General features: G+C 38.4%; 1 protein-coding gene and 1 pseudogene across 3 annotated transcripts in view; one reads left to right on the forward strand and one right to left on the reverse strand.

The window, feature by feature from the left end:
- The first annotated feature begins 1,138 nt into the window (after nucleotides 1-1,138).
- The window catches only part of DNAJC3 (DnaJ heat shock protein family (Hsp40) member C3), an 88,320-nt gene continuing 68,778 nt past the window's right edge, over nucleotides 1,139-20,680 (forward strand). For 2 of the 3 annotated variants that reach the window (XM_039837938.1, XM_039837949.1), the window contains exons 1-2: nucleotides 1,139-1,352; nucleotides 19,483-19,593. In XM_039837938.1, the coding sequence (XP_039693872.1) occupies nucleotides 1,271-1,352; nucleotides 19,483-19,593 (193 nt within the window). In that variant the 5' untranslated portion in view covers nucleotides 1,139-1,270. The remainder of the gene's footprint in view (nucleotides 1,353-19,482; nucleotides 19,594-20,680) is intronic. The other variant, XM_039837948.1, reaches the window with a different exon arrangement.
- Nucleotides 8,313-9,003, reverse strand: LOC120582434 (ferritin heavy chain-like; annotated as a pseudogene).

The following is a 20,680-nucleotide window of genomic DNA, read 5'->3' on the forward strand; positions in this document are numbered from 1 at the left end:
TCGTCAAACTCACAAATTCACTATGCTATTTATAATTTATGAGTTCTTCTAAAGTGCGAAGCAGCACCAAGGTAGCAAATAATCATTGGTAATGTTTACACTTGTCAATGCTTAACACAGAAAAACATTACTGTTTTACCTCACGTAAAACATCAGTGGTATATAGTGTGCGTGTTCTGTTGGGGATGCCTGAGGAAATGGCTGTGAACCAACATAATGCCAAATTAAGTAACTTGAACTTTATCTTGTTCAAGTTCTCATTTCTTCTGTTGAGTTTCCTCTGATGAGCACAAAATGCAAGATCCGTTCTAACTTCTTTTTCTTATAGTTGATGTTGGCTGTACTCTCCAGAGCCCATTGCTCTCTTAGCTGCTGCGCCTTAATGCTTTCTTTTTCAGTCTTCCAGGATTCTGCTCTTTCCTGGAAACGCTGGTCCGCTGGACAGTCGGGGAGGGAGTTCCCAAGCTTCCAAACCATTCTTATTTAGTGCCTTAGGTCACTAATGTACTTCTCTCTGGCTGTCCCTGAAATGCTTCGGCCTGCATTAGCTCACCCTAATTTACCGATCCCCAGCTTCTCCTGACCGTTTCTCGAGCGCTCTTCAGTTCAGTCTGTATTTGCTCTGAGAAGCTCAGCCCGAGGTAGCAGTCTCTGTGATTCGTCGTGTTTACCAGTCCATTCCAAGACCTCAGTTCTTGGCACTTCAAAGAGCTCTTCAGATTTCCTGGGACGAGGTTCTTCCTCATCCCTGACGCGGAGTCTTCACCTTCCTCTCCGAACTGAGCACCAGAAAATCCTCGGATTGCCTACCTCCTCCTCCTACTTAATCTTCCGCTCGGGGACCTACCCCAAAACGCGTTCGAAGCCTGCGCATGCGGACTCGGCGGCCGCCACCCAGACTCCCCGCCCGCCGGCGGCGGCAGTTTGGAGGTCCCTGACAGTTCTACCGCGGGCGGACGCAGTCTCGTCTCGTGCTTCCACGTTATCCTATCAGAGACGGGGCGGGGTGATGACTTCCGCAGCCTATCAGCGCGAACCACGACCCCGGAGAGTCCAGTAGGAGAGGGGCCAGGGAGAAGGCGATTGGACGATGGCGAAACTTGGGGCGTAGCGTCCCCCGGGCCCCGCCCACCGCTGCCTTCCTCTGCTGGGTGCCAGCTGCTGCTTAGGCCTGAACGAGAGCGGACTGCGGGCGGGCGCAGCTGCATTTAGACAGCCAGCGGGGGCTGGTGGGCCCCGCACCCTTGCTTCTCACCGCCGCGCCCTCGGAATGGTGGCCCTCGGCTCTGTGACTAGCCGACTGGGCTCGGTGTTCCCCTTCCTACTGGTCCTGGTGGACCTGCAGTACGAAGGTGAGTCCTGCCCATACCTGGCGAGAGGAGCGGGTTCCGGAGTCCGGCACCCCCGGCGCTTTCTTGCCAGAGTCCAGGCGCGAGTCTTCGGGCGATCTGGACGGTGGGGCGAGAGCCGGGGACTCCGCGGCCGGGCCTGGGCCTGAGCTCGCCCAGTTCCGGGTTTGTCTGGGGAAGAGTTGCCGGGATCGGCGGGCACGGGGCCGGGTCGGCAGGTTTGGAGTGAGGAGCCGGGCCAAAGGGGTGCAATGAGGCTGTGGGAGCGGGGCACCGGGCAGCGACTTTTGGAGCGTCATGGAACGCAGAGCCTTGGGCAGCCGTGGGGTCCGGCTTCGCTTGGGACCACCTGCTTGGCGACTGGGGACACTGTTGGTCAGTGGTGCTGGGAGGAGGCGGTAAAGGTGGCCAAAGGGGAGGCTTCTTTGACGTTAGAGTTCCGGGGGTTGGGGGAGGAAGTATATCCGCCTGAATGAAGAGAAGGGGACAGTGTTGACTTTTAAGAGTAACATTATTGTACTCTAGGTCTTGTATAGAAGTTGTTGGGTTGGTGCGTTAAGGAGACGGTGTTGACATTCAAGCGCCCGGAGGGAAAAAGCACTAAGTTTGTTGATATTACAACTTTCAGCATGGTGTCATTTAATTTCGGGCTGGCTTTCCTTTTACGAGTTTTCTGGGGTGGGTGGTGGGGAAGGTCCCCCTAAAAAGATACGAATTTTTAAATTTCACTTAAGTCCTACATATTGGATTGTTAGTTGCTCTAACTGAATAGCGAAAATAAAGGGCTGTCCTATCTTAGGTATCAGCGGAAGGAGTAAGAACTCTGAAAGTGCCAATTGAACTAATGCTCCTAGCTTGGTTACTGTGCAAAATAATAGAGTATAATGACATATCACAAGCACTGATCTATTTTTATCCCCCTGAAGGGGGGATAAAATTATCAAGGAGGTAAAATTAAACTTTTTAATATGAGACTTAATATTAGAGGGAGTGAGTTGCTGAAGTGAGAATTGTTTCTGGTAAAATTTCCTCAAATTCTAAACTTAAAAAAGTAAAACTCCAACTTTGAGACCTCATTAATGGCAAGTTTTTCTTGTTATTGTTTTAGTTCCCTAGTGACTGTGTGTGTGTGTGTGTGTGTGTGTATGTAGGCGCGCACGTATTATAAAATCAAAGTTTAGAACATATTATTACAACATTGGGACAGAATTTGACAGACTGCTCCAGAAAATCTAGGGAATTTGAATATGAATGCCTGGACCACATTAATATGGGTCATGTGTTTCAGTTCTTTTGCATTTTCTAATGGTAACCTCCTCCTCCCCAAATGGAGCAGTTATGTCCAGTTACCACTAATGATTTATTTTGTCCTCTTAACAGTAAGTTGCCTATGTTTTGTTTAATGCCAATTATTTTTTTTTAACGTACAAAGGTACACACTTTTGTATGATTTGCTTTTCCACTAGTTTTTGGGCTACCTTTTTAGAATTTCTGTTCTGTATTGGATTTTGTAGGACTCTTAACACTTCATTTCCATCCTGTGGTATTTTCCATAAGAAAAACCTCATTAGAGAGCTTTTCTGTGTAGGAGGCATTGATGATACTTCTCAGGAGTGCCAGAGTGAGAGCTCTCTTCTTTAGGAGCGTTGCCTGTATAAAGTAGCAGAGACTTGGTACGGGAGGTAGGGAAGAAAAGAAAAAGATCTCATTTATTGAAGGTCTTCTGTGTGCCAGGCACCTTTCTGAATGATCTCTTATTCATGGAGGTACGTGATATTATTCCTACTTTACAGATGAGGGAACTGAGGCTCCAAGAGTTTAATTAACTTGTGTAAGGTCATATAGCTCTTAACTCTTAAGTGCCTTAGGTTGAACTGAATTTATTTGGCTCTAAAGTTCATCTTGTGTGCAAGCTGGAGACACAAGTGGTTGATATCATCATGTAGACCCAATCAACTGTAAGTGGTGGCAGCTGAGAAAAATCAGCATTTTTTTTTTTTTTTTTGGTGGTTTGCTACCAGCAGTAATGAACAGAAAGGTGATTTCCTGGCATGTTTAATACAGTGGTTATCAAACTTGTTTGTACATCTTAAATTCAGCCTGGAGGGCTTTTAAAAACAGTACAGGCCTCCTGCCCCCTCCCACAGTTTCTGATTCAGCAGCTCTGGTGGGACATGAAAGTTTGCATTTCTAAAAATAAATCATTGATGAGAATCACTGGCGTAATAAGTTATATAGAGGAGTTAAATTAGGTGTCTGCTATATACTAGATACTAAATTTGGTGATAGTACTCTAAAGATAAAGAAAGAACCTCTGACTTGCATTAGCAAACTGTTAGCTCCTGTTTTTCCAAATAGTTCTGTCTGAGTTCAGCAACCTCAAAGTCCTCCTGGAGGCATTCATGTCTGCATGATTGTGCTACTACACCTGAGGCTTGGAGAAAGAATAAAGGAGAATGGGTGAAAAGAGTGAATGTGAAACAGTTGCATATGATGGAGAGTGTCACCAATAATTAGCTTAGTTGGCCCAGTTTTTTTTTTCTGATTTAAAAATATTCGTCTGTGGTTTTTTCTTAGGCTTTTCTGTTACTTATAATCCAGAGAAAGAAAATATGTAATAGGTTTATGAATTGAAAGATCAAATCTTTCAGAAAGGCCTTTGAAGGAGGGAAGTCCAAAGCACTCGATTAGGAATAGAATTTTTGGAGCAGAAAGAAAACTTTAGTAGTATCTGCTTTAGTATTCTCATGTTACAGATAAGGAAGCTATTTTAATTCTTTGCTAATGGGTTGTTCTATTTGGTGTCTTGAGTGCCTGGGAACCAACCCTTCTTTTATTTCTTTTTCTTCCTTAGCATGCTACCTGGACTCACCCAGTTTTTCATTATTTCACTAAACTGACCTGACTAAGCTATGTATTTGGCCATAAGGAAAAGAATAGTTGAAAGTCTATAAATATAAAAGATGGTGATAATTTTTATACAAACCTACTAAAAGTATGTTTTGTCTGCTCTAGGATTTTCTTGACATTATTTAAATAGGGAAAGAATAAATAGAGAAAGTGAATGACTTTCAGTAATTTATATAAACTAAGTATTCTAGCAGATGGTCAGATAACTTCTAGAATTATTCTAAATCCTTTTAATGAAATAGGCTATAGTTAGCAATAGTCTCAGAGGTCCAATTCACTGGACTGGTTAGCCTAGTGAGTGCCTGGAAATGTAGTTTTAATTCTGTGGGTCAGGGAGAGTTGTTCTAAGATGCCCTGTAGTAATTAGGCTTTATTTTTCCATATGAAGTTAATTAATTGTGGTTAACTTTACTTTCTATAGCCATAGTTTTCTTTTGAATAATGTCTAGCAATTAATCTTTGTTTATATGGAAATATCATGGGAACCCAGTCAGCTGCTCTTTAGAACTAAAACATTTCAACCATAGATTTATTTTTCTTTAGAGATCTTTAGAAAGCTGCTTTAATAAAAATTTCTGATGAATTTGTGTCATTTGGAGTTTGGAAGGGGGAGGATTCTCTTTAATCAGTTAGCACAGGCTTACACAGTAGTGCTCTTTGGTGAGGTATACATAGCATAGAACTCATGGTTTTTCTGGTTGAGTTTACAGACCACTTGGGGGTATAAGACATGCTTTGGGAAGCATCCATGTCCTCTTCCCTCCTTTCTCAGTTTAGATTTAGTGGTCCATCTTGTAGTCACTCCATTGCAAACACCTTTTAATTTCCTTGCCCCTGTATTTTTTGTTTGTTTGTTTGTTTTACTCACTTGGCAAAATTGAACACCAATTAAATCCAGCTTGGCCAACTTTTTTGTTGTACTTAATTGCTGTACACAGATGGAGACAAATGGAGATAACCTTGCCGACTGGTATCATTTAAGCACATGATCTCAATTTCAAATGCACACTCAATACTGCCAACATTCCTACAGTTCCCTAGTATATCTGTTCTTGAAAATCAGCATTTCAGTCCTTTTCCTCTTTCTTTAAATCTCCAATTTAATCCTTCCTTTACTCTATTCCTTTACTTCATTCTTTTAGACCTTGTCTTTATTAAGAAAATGAAAGAAAGACATCACAGGGCAGTTTTCTTTCCACCACTAAATTCACTAGCCTACTTGTATGTGTACCTACACTGCTACTTTTCTTATATTAAAATGGATAAAGTATCTCTATTCCTGGAAAAATTCAATTCCTATACTTATGTCCTGGATTCCATTTCCTCTCATCTTCTGAAAATATTGCTCCTACAGTTACCGTTTCTCTCTTACGTCATCACTTTCTTCCTCTCTGCTGGATCATTGACATCAGCACTCCAACATGCTTGTAGTGTTTCCATATTAAACTGTCCTTTGATGTTATGTGTCCTTTCAGCTACTGAACTGTATCTTTGCTTCTCTGGACAGCAGAACTTTAGAGTTGTTGGATAGTCTCTTCCTCTATGTCCTCATCTTCTGTTCTCAACACATTGCGCCACTAATATGGCAAAGCCTTACATCTCTGACTCCTATTTGTTTATGCCTCTTTTCATCTTAATTTTCCCCGCCATCACTATGTTCCCACCACATCAGTTTCTTTTACTTCTAAATGCCAAGCTCATTTCTAACTAAGGTCTTTATTCTTGCTATTCCCACAGTCTGGGAAGCTCTTCTGAGATCTTGAAATGAGCATTTATGTTTCAGAGAAGCCCGCCTTGACGCGCTATGTAAATAGCACTCTCTCCTTCAGTTAATACTCTTCCTTTACCTTTTTGTATTTTCTTTATAAAATTTAACATTGTTGAATTATCTTATTTATTTTTTTCTCCTCTAGAACATAAGCTTAATGGAAAAAGCTTGTCTTTGTACCTAAAACATGTTGACATGAAGCGGATGTACAATAAATGTTTTTTAAATAGATGAATGAAGTTGACTGTTTGAGCTGTTTTTTTTTGCATGGTCTCTTCTAAACTTATTTTCCCAGTTGAAATTCCTTGAGCAGGGAACCCCATCACAATATTTATCCCTTGACAGTTAATTGAAGCAGACAGATAATGTCTGTTGAAATTTAGCAAACCTGGTTACAGTTGATTTTATTTTCCTAGATTTTAATGCATTGTTCAGATACACAAAAATACTCAGCCTTTTCTTCTTTTCAGTTTGGCTTTGTAGACTAAACGACTTTTTAGGTCAAGGTGATTGGAAGGAGATGCTTTGGGTTTGCAGCTCACTGTATTTTTATTGAAACTGTTTTGTTGTTGGTCCTCACTCAACTGTGGAATTGCTAAGATAATGAACTTCCTACTCTGTCTTTCTGTGGTCACATTCCACCGTGTTTCTGCCATCTTGTTATACCTTGGATTTAGATCAGGTCTCTTACAGACAGTACTTGTCTTTTTTTGCTTTGTGTTCCTTTCTAGAATGATCTTAGGGATTTCTTCATTTCTTACACTTTAAGTGCTCCAGTCTCAATAACCACCCCTGGACTTGCTACTGCCTTTGTCAACTGACCTTAGCTTGACACTTAGTATCTTTGACTACCAGTTCTTGACTTTTTCACTGTGGTTCTTCACATCTTCATTGTGACTCACCACATCATACTTTTAACCCCTCAACTTTAAGTTTCTTAAAATTCGTTATTTTTTGCTCTCCATAACATGACAGATTCTAATACCAAATTCACTGAAAGACTTAGCTACTGCACATTTTTTTTCCTGCTCTTTATATTTTGCTGACGTATGCTTATGCTTGTCCGAGAAACTTGTTATTTAATGCTGATTAGAAAATGGCATGCTGTTTCGTTGCCTTACCTCAAAAAATAAGAGACAGCTCTCATTGTCACTTCTCCCACAGTGTGGCAAAGGAATAAATATTATTCATAGCTCAAAAGAGCGTTGAGACATTGAAAAAACAGCCATAATTTACAAATATATATATTTTTACATATTAGTGTCTTTGTGTATCAGTTTGGTCTTTATGTTATTGCATATCTTAGAATTTATAATTCTGAGGAATTATAATATGTTTAAGAGGGAAAATAGTTATATTCATCCAATTATTGCCCAGTTTGTGCAAGATACTGAATTAGGTGATATAAAGAAGAAAAAATAGTTCCTTCTCTCAAACTTGCTTTTGATCTGGGTTGGGGGGTTGCGAAAGGCAGGCAAACTGTGAGGATAATAAGTAGGAGTATAGAAGAGTCTTTTTTTCCCATCCTGTCACTGAAGTAGTTAGGGAAGGTTACACAAAGGAGTTAGCATTTGAGGACAGAATCCAGAGGGAGAAGTAGAAATTTTCCAGGTGGGCAAGTGGGGAAGGCCTTTTCATGGAACAGCAAGTGCAAAGGGATGTGGCATGAGCACACGGTATGTTCAGGGAAGTACAACCAGTTTATTATGATATAGGAGTATGAAGTAAGAGGTGGGGGGAGTGAGGGATGTTGAAGCTGGACCCACATCATGGGACCTAGTCATGAAGGGTCCTGTTTGCCTTTAGATTTGAAGGAATTTGGATTGAATCTAGCCAGCAATGTGAAAGTGCTGCAGAATTTTTACAGGCATGCGTTTTGGAAGCTCTGGCAGCAGCATGAGGACTGGATTTGGAGGAAAAGCTGAGGGAAGGTCCCAGTTAGGAGGCACACCATCTCTTGCAGGGAGAAAGGGGCCTACACAACCAACCTTAACACTGTGGCAGGTTCTGTTATGGAAATGTGACCAAGGCACACCATAGGGGTAATCATTATTTCTCTCTGGATTATTGGGGTGAGCCACGGAAATTTTTTTAGAGGAAGTGGTACTTATCACATTATTAAATGGAAATTATATTGGATAAAATTGTAGCATAATCAAGATCTGAGTTTTATTCAGAGGGACAGAAAGTCTGGCTACCTCTTTTTATCTTAGAAGGCAAAAGAAATTTAGTTTGAAGACTAAGTCAACTTTTGGGGTGACAGTATGACATACTTGTTGGGGGTAGTACCAAATTACTTTATTTGAAGGAATGGTACAAATGAAGGAACTTAAATGGATGTTTTAGTACAACGTACAGAAAAGATAAAGGTAAACCCAACATGGATGCCCTGCCTCGGTGACCAGGGAAGTCAGTCCCGTGGCAGTGGGAAGCCAGCCTAAGGCTTAGCTCTCCTTGTCAGTGTTTCCTAGGATGTGTTTGTCAAAGAGATAGTCTGGCATGTCAGATTCTGGGGTCTTCATGTTATGCAAGTTGGTTTCATGGCCACCTGATTCTTAGATGGATTTCACTTGCTCATTTCAGTAATGAGTCTCAATAAAGTCAGTGGCCAGTTGGTGCAGTTCCAGTAATGACTGATTTATGCCTTTTTTCAAGTGTAGCACAGGCTTCGTTGCATTTAGCCAGCTCTCCCAGTCATCACAGTTTGGTTTCTTGGTATTCTACAGAATTCAGGATTTAGCCTCCTCATTGGTTCTGCAGCTTCATTAGTTTCTCAGCATGTTTCCTTTCCTCATGACACTGGCGAAGGAAGTCTTTAGCAAAGTTCTTCAAAGCCACACCATCAGGGTTAAAGTAGTGAGACATGGATAGGTAGATGTAGGACACATAGAATGCCAGGTTGACCTGGCAGTTAATGGCAGCCTCTGAGTACTGGTAGTAGGTCTAGTGAACCTGCAAGGGGGAGGCAGTAATCATGGTGAGCACTTGAGGACAGGTTGTCCAAGGGCACTGTGAGGAGGTGGCTGATGGCCTGCTGGGTAGGGGATGAGCTCTGGTTCTTTCCAAGCACTATGGAAGTAGGAAGCTATACGACTTGTTGACTGTCTGGCCCAAACATAACTTGACATAGCAGTTCAAAGAACTTTGCATATGTATTTTTGTCTCCCACTAGACTTCAGGTTCAACCTGTGAGGTTGGAGATGATTGTGGCTAAAAGGTTACATGAAATGATGGGTTGAGTGAGTGAAGCATGCAAGCCTTGGTAACTGGCTTAGCCTGGTTTCTGTGGGGAAAAAGATCATGTGCTGCATTGAAAACAAAGCTGGGCTTTAGAATTGAATATTGTTTTGACAGTTACTGTGAGTCTTCAGGCAGACTGGGTAATTTCTTTGATCCTCAGTTATAAAAGTATGAAAATGTTTATAGGGTTATGAAAATTCAGTGAAATAGAAACACTGCAAGTATCCAGCACATAATAGGTTCTTAATTCCTTCTGTGTTACATCTTTCCTGTTATACATTTTCATGGCTGGATCAGGAAAGCATTTGACTAATTGTTTATCTTATATCCATATTTCCTCCCTCCTCAAACAATCTGAACTCCTCTATTCAGTACACCGATCTCATCTTTCCTTTGAGAAATGCAATAGGGAAATGTTTGAAATCTTCATGTTATTTTGAAGATCTCCCCCTCCCCGCCTTTTGAGAACATACATGCCCCGAAATTAATTGTATCTTCTGTAATAGGCTGGATCATTCTGTAGTTTGCACACAACACTTTCATCATTTTTATTTGATTCCTAGTTCATTCAGTAGAATAATTTTACCATGGTTTCTGTACACATGTTTCTTTCTACATGAGTAATGCATAATCTTTTCTATTTTCCATTAGAAACTATAAATGTTAATGGAAATATAGTTTATATTCGAAATTATCTTTAAAAATCAAATGAATTATCTTTAACTGTTTCTCCACCCCTAATCCCTTAAAGCGATTTAATAAAAATCTTTATTATGAAAAATTTTCACACATTTATAAAAGTGGGGAATTGTATAATGAACTCCCATGTATTCATCTCCTAGCTTTAACAATTACCAATTCTTGACTGATCTTCTTTCATCTAAAAACTTGTGGATTATTTCAAAACATATTAGAGGTGCTATCATTTCATTTATAAATATTTTAGTACCTATAGAAGGTAAGACTGTTGTAAATTTTAGAATCTATATCACCTATAGTTCCTGAAGTATCTATCTGATTATAATGCTATACCTTTGAAATATAGTTTAACATAAATAGTTAAGGCAGGTTTATTTTGCTTTTCTTTCCTGACCTAATTGGCTGCTTAATTGGAAAATAGATATCTACAGTGTTTGCAGATATTCTTTAAGAGTTTTCTATTGCAGGTGATTATTTAATCAGCAACATCCTTAACAAAACACATTCCTCAGTCTGTTAATTTTTTTATTAGTAGTACATGAATACATTCTTACCAGAAAAAGTTAAACAACTCAGAAATACATCTCACATCTTCTTTTTCAAGCATAAATGAAATCAGAATATATATACTGTAATGCAGCTTGCTATCCTTAGTTTACACAGCACCACGGTTCTTTCCATTTTTGTCTGCCTCCAATCTCTTTCACACTGCAGGCTAGTGATCTTTTTAAAACGTAAATCAGGTAGTCAGTGCCTTGCTAAAGTCCATTCTAATGATTTCTCTTTGCACTTAGAAATAAAGAAATTTCTTACTATGGTCCGCAAGGCCCAGTATGATCTATCTTGCCTACATCCTCTATTCTTAACATGCTGGAAGCCTGTCCATTTCTTGTAGTTGAACTTGGTCCTGCCTAAGCCCTTTGCACTTGTTTTGTACTCTTTGCCTGGTCATATTTTGACATGCTGGAGGCTTCTTGTCAGCTTGTCATCAGAACTCCACCCCCAATCTGTGCCTTAACTCAAACATTATCTTATTAGGGATAATGACTCTTTGTATTAAGTATGCCTCTTCCTTTCCTCTGGCAGTTCGTCATGCATGGCACTTATAAATGATCTTGTTTTTTCTTTTTCTCCACTGCTAGAGCTGCCAATGCATAGATACTTTTTTTTTTTTTTAATGGATGTTGTATCCTTTTGAGTCTGTAAGAATGTCAGTTATATTCATTTTTAGATTTTTTTTTATTTGCTCCACTATTTTTTTCTCCTCAATTCTCTTATTTGTTATTAGTTATTTGAAGATGGATTTTATGATCATCTTTGTATTTCAGAATTGGTAAGTGTCATTCTTTGAATGCAGATTGTGAGAAAAGGCTAATTTCCAGGCTGGGGGCTGGGACATCCCCAGGGTTCCTTCCTTCTCCTTGTATCAGGGTTTGGAGCACTCAGACAACTGCAGCCATCTCCATGGCACACTTCCCCTGGGAGGGTACTCAGATGTGATTTTGCCCATCAATCCAATCCTGTCCTTTTTATATTTTGAGTGTTTTTCTAAAATTTGTTTTTCTGATGGCCCACTTCTTCTTAAAAAAAAAAAAGAAAATTGTTTTCTGGCAAGGTTATATAGTTCTCTGTGTAACTTCTGTCATTTCTAGAATTCGAGTATGTTGGGAGGTAGGCTCATGTACACAGTTGGTTGCCCTAGTCCCCTAGTCCCTGTGGTCCAGATTCTTCAAAAAAAAAAAATTTTTTTTGTGTGTGTGTGTGTAAGAGGTAACTTTTATCAGCCAGTTTTCTCTTCATTGAAAGGATTTAAATTTTTTAAAAACTTGATTTTGGAAAATCTTAAAAATGTACCAAAGTATAGAGAATAGTATCATTGTACCACTGTGTACTGTCACCCCGCTTCAAAAATTATCAGTTTATGGCCAGTCTGGTTTCACCTATACTTTCATCCTCCCCTCTAAGATTATTTTGAAGTCAGTCCTATGCCTCATAATATATATTCTGTAAATACATCAATACGTTGCATAGACTTCAATGTAATGCTAGAAGGCAGCCTGTCTCTCTCCAGTCAGTGATTGGGAACCCTGCAGGCTTGAGAGTTCTCATCAATGGCTGAAGCCTGCAGGATTTTCTTCATTGCCTCTTTGGAGGAGACTACCCTGTTCATATCTCTTAAGGCCACAGTTTTACATATATTTAGTAACTCTTTTTAAATGAAATTCAGTTACCATGATCTTCATTATGAAAAGCAGTTTATATTTCTGGATATGATATGGATGGAGCTACAGGTGACCCTCATTATATGATTATAATGAGTTTCTAAATCTATATTGCATACTGAATTTTCACAGAGCAGGAGCCTATTTTCTCATTTTAAATGGGAGAAATGTTTTCCCAGCCCATTGAAAACCCCTAACTAATTTCTCCAAATGTTACTCACACACTCTTAAATAGGCAACCATTCTTACATTGTTGCCCAAAACAAATAGGGCTCTGCAGGACCCTAAGTTTTTGAGGCTATCAAGTTAAAGTTTCCTCCTTCCCTCCCTCCTTTTTATCTCCTTCCTTTCTTATATGGAAGTGTCCAACAGGCAGCCAAAGTAATAAGACACAACACAGAAACTGCAGGCCAGGAATACCAAACACTGAAAAACCTACTTTTTTAGTACGGCACAATGCAGATAAATGAATTCATTTAGTTTTTTGCTTATATTAGATGAAACAGAACTTCAGTTGCTTTTGATGTAGTCATACTAAAATGGCAGGCAGTTCCTCGAATAGTTGCTGAGGATCCTCCTGGACTCCTTTCTTCACTTGGCTTCCGTATCCAGACAGTAGACTCAAGTCACGTGTAGACTTTTTTCTCTCTTACATTTCTCTAAGCAGTCTATTTTTCTCTATTTTTCACTGCTACTACTCCACCATCAAGTCATCCTAAAGTTGCCTGGATTATTGTAACAGATACCTTATTGGTTTCCCTCTTCCCTTCTGGCTGTTTACTATAATCACCTGGAATTTAAGGTGACTCTACACAATGTAAATATATATGTATATATCTTACTGTTAAAATGTATAGCTGAAACTTACCAGATTTTGTTAACCAATGTCACCATAACAAATTAATTAAAAAAAAAAAAACGATATAAGAGCCAACTTTAATTTAGAATAGTTTCATCACCCCCCAAATTCCCTCGTGCTGTGCCTTTATAGGCAAATCCTTTCTCCTACTCTTAACCCCTGGCAACCTCTCATCTGTTTTCTGTCCCTATAATTTTGCCTTTTCCAGAATGTCATATAAATGGAATCATTCAGTATGTAGCTGTTTGTGTCTGACTTCTTTTACTGAGCACAATGCATTTGAGATTCATCCATGTTATTGTGTTGGCATGACATTTAAACAAAAGAGTGGTGAGAGAGATGAGTACTGTGGGGAGCTGCAAAGTCCTGTGTAAGTACAGAGGCAGGAGTGTTTGCTTCCGACTCAAGGAATTAGGAGAGATTTCATGGTGAAAGTAACATCTATGCAGGGCCTTGAGAGAGAGGTGGGGTTTTTCTAGGTACATATGGTGAGGGAAGATATTTCAGTAAAGGATATAGTTGGAACAAAAGCTCAGAGTCAGGAAAGAGCAAAGGGGATTTGGAGAACACTATTTCAGTTTGGCTAGAGCACAAGAGGAGGAGTGGGTGGTGGGACAGAAAAGGAAGGTTTAGGGCTTTGTGGTCCTCGAATATCACATTTAGGAATTTGGTCTTGATTCGTTAGGCAGTGGATAGCCATTGCAGGCTTTTTATTCAGGAGAATAATAGTTCTGCCTGCATCTAATTCTGCTGCCCTGTCTGAGCTGAAGGATACTGCTCTCTGTCCAAGTGGGTATACAAAGATGACTCTTAAAACAAAGCAACAAATGACATCTAAATATATCAAAAGCATAGCAAGGGTATATAATATCTGTACTACCGGTACATATATATATATGTACCAGTATATATACGCTAGAAAATGTATTCATGAAATGACTGAATCCAATACCTACCAAAGGCTCTCCTATCTCTCCATTCATTTGTATTTTCTCAATTCTCTCTATGGTCAAAGTATCCTGGATCCTATTTTCCTAGTTCTCCGTAGAAACATCTGCACTGGGGTAACTAAGAATTAATGTTAGGGCTTCTGTCTTAGCATATAGGCAAAAAAAAATTCCAGTTGAACAGCATTTCTTTTTTTTGTAAGACCAAACTAGTGATATTAATCAAAGTCCTATGTAGAAAGAACTCATTCCTATTTCGGATGCTTATAGACATTTCACCACAGAGGATATACAGATGGCAAATAAGCACATGAAAAAATATTCAACATCATTAACCATTAGGGAAATGCACATTAGCACCACAGTGTGATATCACTGCATACCTACCAGAATGGCTAACAAATAAAATCATAAAATAAAAATAAGAAAAATAACACCAAATTATGGCAAGAATGTGGAGAAACTGGATTGCATATATATATATATAGTGTCGATGGGAATGTAAAATGGTACAGCCAATCTAGAAATCAGTCTGGCAGTTTCTTACAAAACTAAACATACAACTACCATATGACTCAGCAATTTCAGTCATGAGTATTTATCCCAGATAAATGAAAAGTTACATTCACTAACAGCTGTATATAAATGTTCATAACAGCTTCATTCATAATGGCCAAAAACTAGAGATAACCCTGATAGGTGAATGGTTGAACAAACTGTGATACATCTGTACCATGGAATACTAATTACAAATAGAAAAGAATGAACTATGAATATATGCAACAATCTGGATGAATTGCCAGAGAATTATACTGACTGAAAAAAAAGCTAATCCAAAAAGGTTACATACAGTATGATTCCATTTACATAACATTTTTGAGATGAAAACATAACAGTAATGGAGAATCTACTAGTGGTTGCCCAGAGTTAAGGAGAGGGTATGGGGTGGAGGTGTATATCACTAAAAAGGGCAATGCGAGGGCGCCCTGTAGTGATGGAACAGTTCTGAATCTTGGCTGTGGTGTGGTCATACAAACCTACGGATGTGATAAAATTGTATACAACATGCAAGTAAGATCCAAACAAAGTGGGTGGACTGTATCAATGTCAGTCTCTTGGTGGTGATATTGTACTATACTTATGTAAGGTGATTCCATTGGGGGAAACTGGGTGAATGGTATATAGGATCTCTATTTCTTACAATTGAGTATGAAATTATCTCAAAATAGGGTATTTTTTAAAAAAAACATTTTATTTTTTTATTTTTTTTCCCCTCCCTCTTCCCCTCTGGTAACCACTAGTCCATTGTCCATGAGTCTCTGTTTGTCCTGTTCCTTTGTTGCTTTTAGGTTTATATCCCACATATAAGTGATATGTGATTTTCAGCTTTTTCCATCTGGCTTATGTCAGTTTAAAAAGAAAAAAAATAAACTGACTCACTTTAGAATAATTAAATCATGATGGAGACAATTGCTATCTGAAATACTGTACTTAAATTTCTCTGAAAACCTCATTAATTTTCTAATGACTGTGCATTTATATATGGTGCTCTCTGTGTTTGAAATGTTGATTTCCCTCTTCAGCTTTTTTACAGAGGTGATATTCTTCCCATTTTTCCTTCAGATTTCAGGCAAGATCTCAGGGAAACTACCGTCCCCCTCCCACAGCTCTGCCCACTAGAACTTTCTGTGATGATGGAAAATATTCTGTATCGTCTGCACTGTCCCATATACCAGCCAATAGCTATCTAGCACTTAAACTGTGGCTAATGTGACTGAGAAATTAAATTTTAAATTTATTTAATTTTTAAATATAGGCGTTAGGTGCCTTAACTTGTGCCTTTACAGCACCCCGTGTGTGTTTCCCCTGTTGTAATACTTTTTTTTGTATATTTCCCCAACATTCTATTACTAAACATTTTGCAAAATTGAAAGAATTTGATAGTGCACACTCCTACATCCATCACCTAGATTCTACCATAATTACTATACCTGACTTTAACACATCCCCATCTGGGCATTTCTTCATATAGCCACTGATTATCTTTAAAAATACATTTCAAAATAACTGTAGTGCATATGTCCCTAAATACTTTAACATACATATCATCAACAGCCGTTTTGGGTATAAAATTTAAATATAATAAAATGTCCATATTTTAAGTAAATATTTGCTGAGTTTTGATAGCTGCATATGCCTGTGTAGCCCATACCTCTATCAAGATTAGAACATTATCAGCACCCCCAGAAAGTTCTCTTCTGCCCCTTCTCAGTCTATCCTTTTCCCCACTTTCCCAAGTGACTACTGTTCTGATATTTCCCCCTCCATTGTCTTATTAGCACCCTGAATAGTTTAATATGTTCACTGTAAAAGAGAAATATTTTGGCTACTGAGTTTCCATATACACCCTTTTACACGTATATGAACACCAGTACAACAAAATGACTCTATTCTTTTTAACCTAACACGATATAGCTATTCTTCTTAATAAGTGAAGAAATTCTCAACTATATCCCAATTGAGAAGACACAGTTCTAAGTCATTGCGTCCATTACTGGCTGTAATAATTAATAATCTTCTTTCATCACTATCCTACTCAGTTTCAGTTTTATAAAGACTAAATTGTAAAATTAATTTCAACACTTGTATTTAAAAGAGAAATGGAAATTAGAGAAAATATGGTCAATATAGTCAATTCTTTACAGTTATTTGCAGTAGTTATGTTCCATAAAGTCACTGTAAACCTGAATTAGTAAATATTAAACCATTGCTTTTAGGAAATACAAGGTTAGGATCCTGTAAGTCGCCGGTCACTATATATATATTTTTTTGTAAACAGATCAAACATAACCTTGTTTTATGTGTATTTCTGTTTAAAAAATCTTATTTAATATATATCTTATTTAATATCTTGTTTAAAAATGTTTAGTAACCTTGTTTTACATGTTTCTGTTTAAAAATATTTAATATAAAATATTTAATATCTTATTTAAATGAAAATATCTTATTTAATATCTTAGTTGATTTATTAACATTGAACTCATGGCCAACAGCATTATCATTCATACCTGACTGAAGCTTATCTAACACACATATTTTCTGTGAAAGGCACATCACAGCCCTTGCATTTAGGAATACTAGACAGCACTACCCTTGGGGACCATTTTAAGCAGTGAAATGTGACCCAAAATATACTGTGGAAAGTCTACTTGTTTATGAAAGCTGAAAAAAAGAAGGTGGAGTATTGCTTTTTTTGTCTTCATCTGGGAATTTGCATTTCGAGTGACTCAAGGTTTTTACCATTCTGTACACGCATATGTCTGCAAATGACTGCCAACATTCTCTGATTATTAATTTGGGGATTGTAAATGAATTTCAGGGGTTACAAATGAATCTTAGCGAGTGGGCAAATTCACAGATACAGAATCTGTGAATTGTGAGGATTGACTATATACAAATAAACACGTGTTTAACAAGGAAAGAGAAAATATGCAAAGCTACTATGGTCCTTGTGTCTGGTCATGAGGTCGTAGTTGATATATATGGTTTCCTTCTTCAGCTACCTGTTCCATACTTCTGCCCTCAGCTAGAACTTCAGCCACTCTGGTTTATTTACCTGCTGATGTGTCCCAAACCTTTATTTCTGAAGGGTCTGAGTGCTTAATCTGTTTTTTGGTTGCTGTAGTTTCCTTTAACCTTTTGTATTGGTCATGGAAGTACTAAGATCTCAAGCAGAAATGATGTATTGATTAATTGCGATTCTGGTACTTGCTATGGATTACTAACATCTTGTTTCTCATTGTCAAGGAGCTCAGTGCTACACTCGAGCTCAAGGGCATGACCAAACCAATTCTCAAATTCCATCTTTGTGGGTCTGTCTTCTGCGACCACTCCCAATACCAGTTGTGTATAAGTATGGGTCCATTTAGGAGGCAGCAACCACATCGTAATTTAAAAAGAAGGAAGTTTAATATAACAAATTGTTAAGTTATAAATAGGAGAGTAATTATAAAGATGTAAAGGGAGCTCTAAAGGATATTCTAAGGCTGAGAGACAGTTCCTAGGGATGGGCCAACTTGGAGTTTGGCCTCCTACACTTGGTTGGGGTTCAGACCTCATTGGAGAAGGTATAGCTGCAGCTGAAGTTTGCTGGTAGAAAAGTCTGCTGAGTTATTGGGGGCAAGAGCTGGTCCATAGTAGCTAGACAAACAAGAAACAACCCCCTCAGGTAAAAGTGACCTCAGGCTGGTTAGCTGTGTGTGGAGACAGTTGGAGTGCTCTTGTGGATAAGAAGTCTGTAATACCTGGTGTCCTCGTTGAGTGGTGCTGGCTGGTTGCTGAGGGACTGGACCCCTGGTCATATGGCTTGGGCAGATTACCACTGGCTGTCCTCCCCATGTGCACCATGCAGCAGGAGCCAGGAAAAATTAAAGGCATCAGTGGGAACTAGAAGGTGTCCTTCCTGCAATGCCCCTTCAGTGTCCTTTTCTGATAGAGAGTAACATTGTGCTGTGTAAAGAAGAAGTAGTTAAAACCTCCGGTGCACTTTCTGAATGATGAATTCAAAGCAGAGAGGCAGCACATTGATAATTGGCTTGGTCAGTCAGATTGTTATTCTCCTCAGTAGCTCCCCATTTTACACAGTGTGGAAACCAAAGCTGTTCATAGTTGGGCCCTCTACTTCTTTGACCCCATGCTACTATCTATACTACTGTTTCCCTGTTGCTTCGTAATAGCCATCATGGCTTCCCTGCTGTTCCTGGAACATGCCTGGCATGCTCCTGACTTAGGTAGGACCCTGGCACTAGCTGGTACTTCTTGGAAAGCTCTTTTCCTAGATATATCTGCATGTTGAGTTCCTTACTTCCTTCAATTAAGTCTTTGCTCAAATATCAGCTTCTCAGTGAATCCCACTCTCTACCACCTTATTTAATACTAAAAGCCCCAGCACACCTGACCCCCCTCACACAGTTCTACTTTTTCTATAGTACTTTTTACCTAACATACTATGTAATTAACTTATTTTTTATGTCTGGTGCCACTAGTGTCAGAGATTTTTGTTTGTTTTTTACGCTTATCCCAAATACTTAGTGCCTGGTGCATTGTAGATACTAAGTACTTGAATATTATGATGGGCTTGATAATATTCATTAAGGTGACAGTCTAGTTTAACAAAGCAATTCTAATTTTGTTCAACATATTTTTACAACTGTTATGATGCAGTTTCCTTTGTATTTTGTAGATTGATTACATTGTTTTCACTGACTAGGTTGTATACATATGCATGTATATTGGGGTTGCTTATACTCTGTAAAATGAAGCACTGTGCTTTATTTTTACTTTCTGTAGGTTTCGTCACTTTTCAGCTTCCGTGACTTTTCTCATCTGATATATGTCAGAGGCAGATAATTATATCTTTAACATTATATTCTTTAGAGTTAAATCTTGGTTCACGAAAAGTTAACTTATTTTTTTAATTTATTTTTAGGTGCTGAATGTGGAGTAAATGCAGATGTTGAGAAACATCTTGAATTGGGCAAGAAATTACTTGCAGCTGGACAGCTAGCCGATGCTTTATCACAGTTTCATGCAGCAGTAGGTAGGTTTGTATCTTGAAACCAAAGTAGTCATCTTAGTGAATTCTAATTAATAGCTCTCTTTTTGGATGACGTTTAAAATAAACATTACTTAATGTTTTATAAAACATTTAAAAATATTTGCAGGATTCTGAGTGAAATAGATTAATAAAATAAATGCAGAACACTTGAACGCATATGTATCTGGCACAAGAGAATTTTCTAGGTAACTGAGATTTACTACTACTGGAAGTACCAAGAATAATTCAAGATGATTTTGACAGAAAACTTTTCTCACCGTATTATATAATTTCCTGGCCTCTTAAAAGATTTCACTAAATACAGTTTAATTTCTTGATGACTTGAGATTATCAATATAATAGTTACTTTACTTTGAGGCCCTTGGGGGATTTTGAAGTTGGTCTGACTCCCACTATCCCTAGAAGTAAGAAGCCGTTACTTCTTACTGCTCGCCTGTGTCTGTCTGCAGCATCAGCTGTCGGCAGCTTTTAATCTATTGGGACTGTGAGAAACAAGATGACCACCATAAATGGCTTCTTTTTTTAAAATGAAAAATTTTAAATTGAATTCTAGTTGACCTATGCTATTATATTAGTTCTAGGTGTACAACATAGTGATTCAGTGTTTTTACATGTAACAGAATGATAACCATGACAACTGTAGTAACCGCACAGTTATTACAGTATTATTGACTGTATTACCTATGCTGTACATTACATCCCATGACTTATTTTATAACTGGAAGTTTGTACCTCTTAATTCCCTTTGTCTGTTTTGCTTGTCCTGCTACCTCGCTCTCCTCTGGAAACCACCAGTTTATTCTCTATATCTATGAGTCTGTTTCTTTTGTGTTTTTGTTCATTTGTTTTTTAGATTCCACATGTAAGTGAAATCATGCATTATTTGTCTTCCTCTGACTTATTTTGCTTAGCATTATCATACCCTCTAGGTCTATCCATGTTGTCACAAATTGCCAATTTTCTTTTTCTTTTTTTCATGGCAGAGTAATAGTCAATTCCACAATGTGTGTGTATATGTATGTATGTATACATCTTTTAATAAATAGGTTCTAAGTGGAGGCTTAAAGGG

Source organism: Pteropus medius, unplaced genomic scaffold, assembly GCF_902729225.1.
Source record: "Pteropus medius unplaced genomic scaffold, Ma_sr-lr_union100, whole genome shotgun sequence".
In the NCBI taxonomy this organism is placed as follows: Eukaryota; Metazoa; Chordata; class Mammalia; order Chiroptera; family Pteropodidae; genus Pteropus; species Pteropus medius.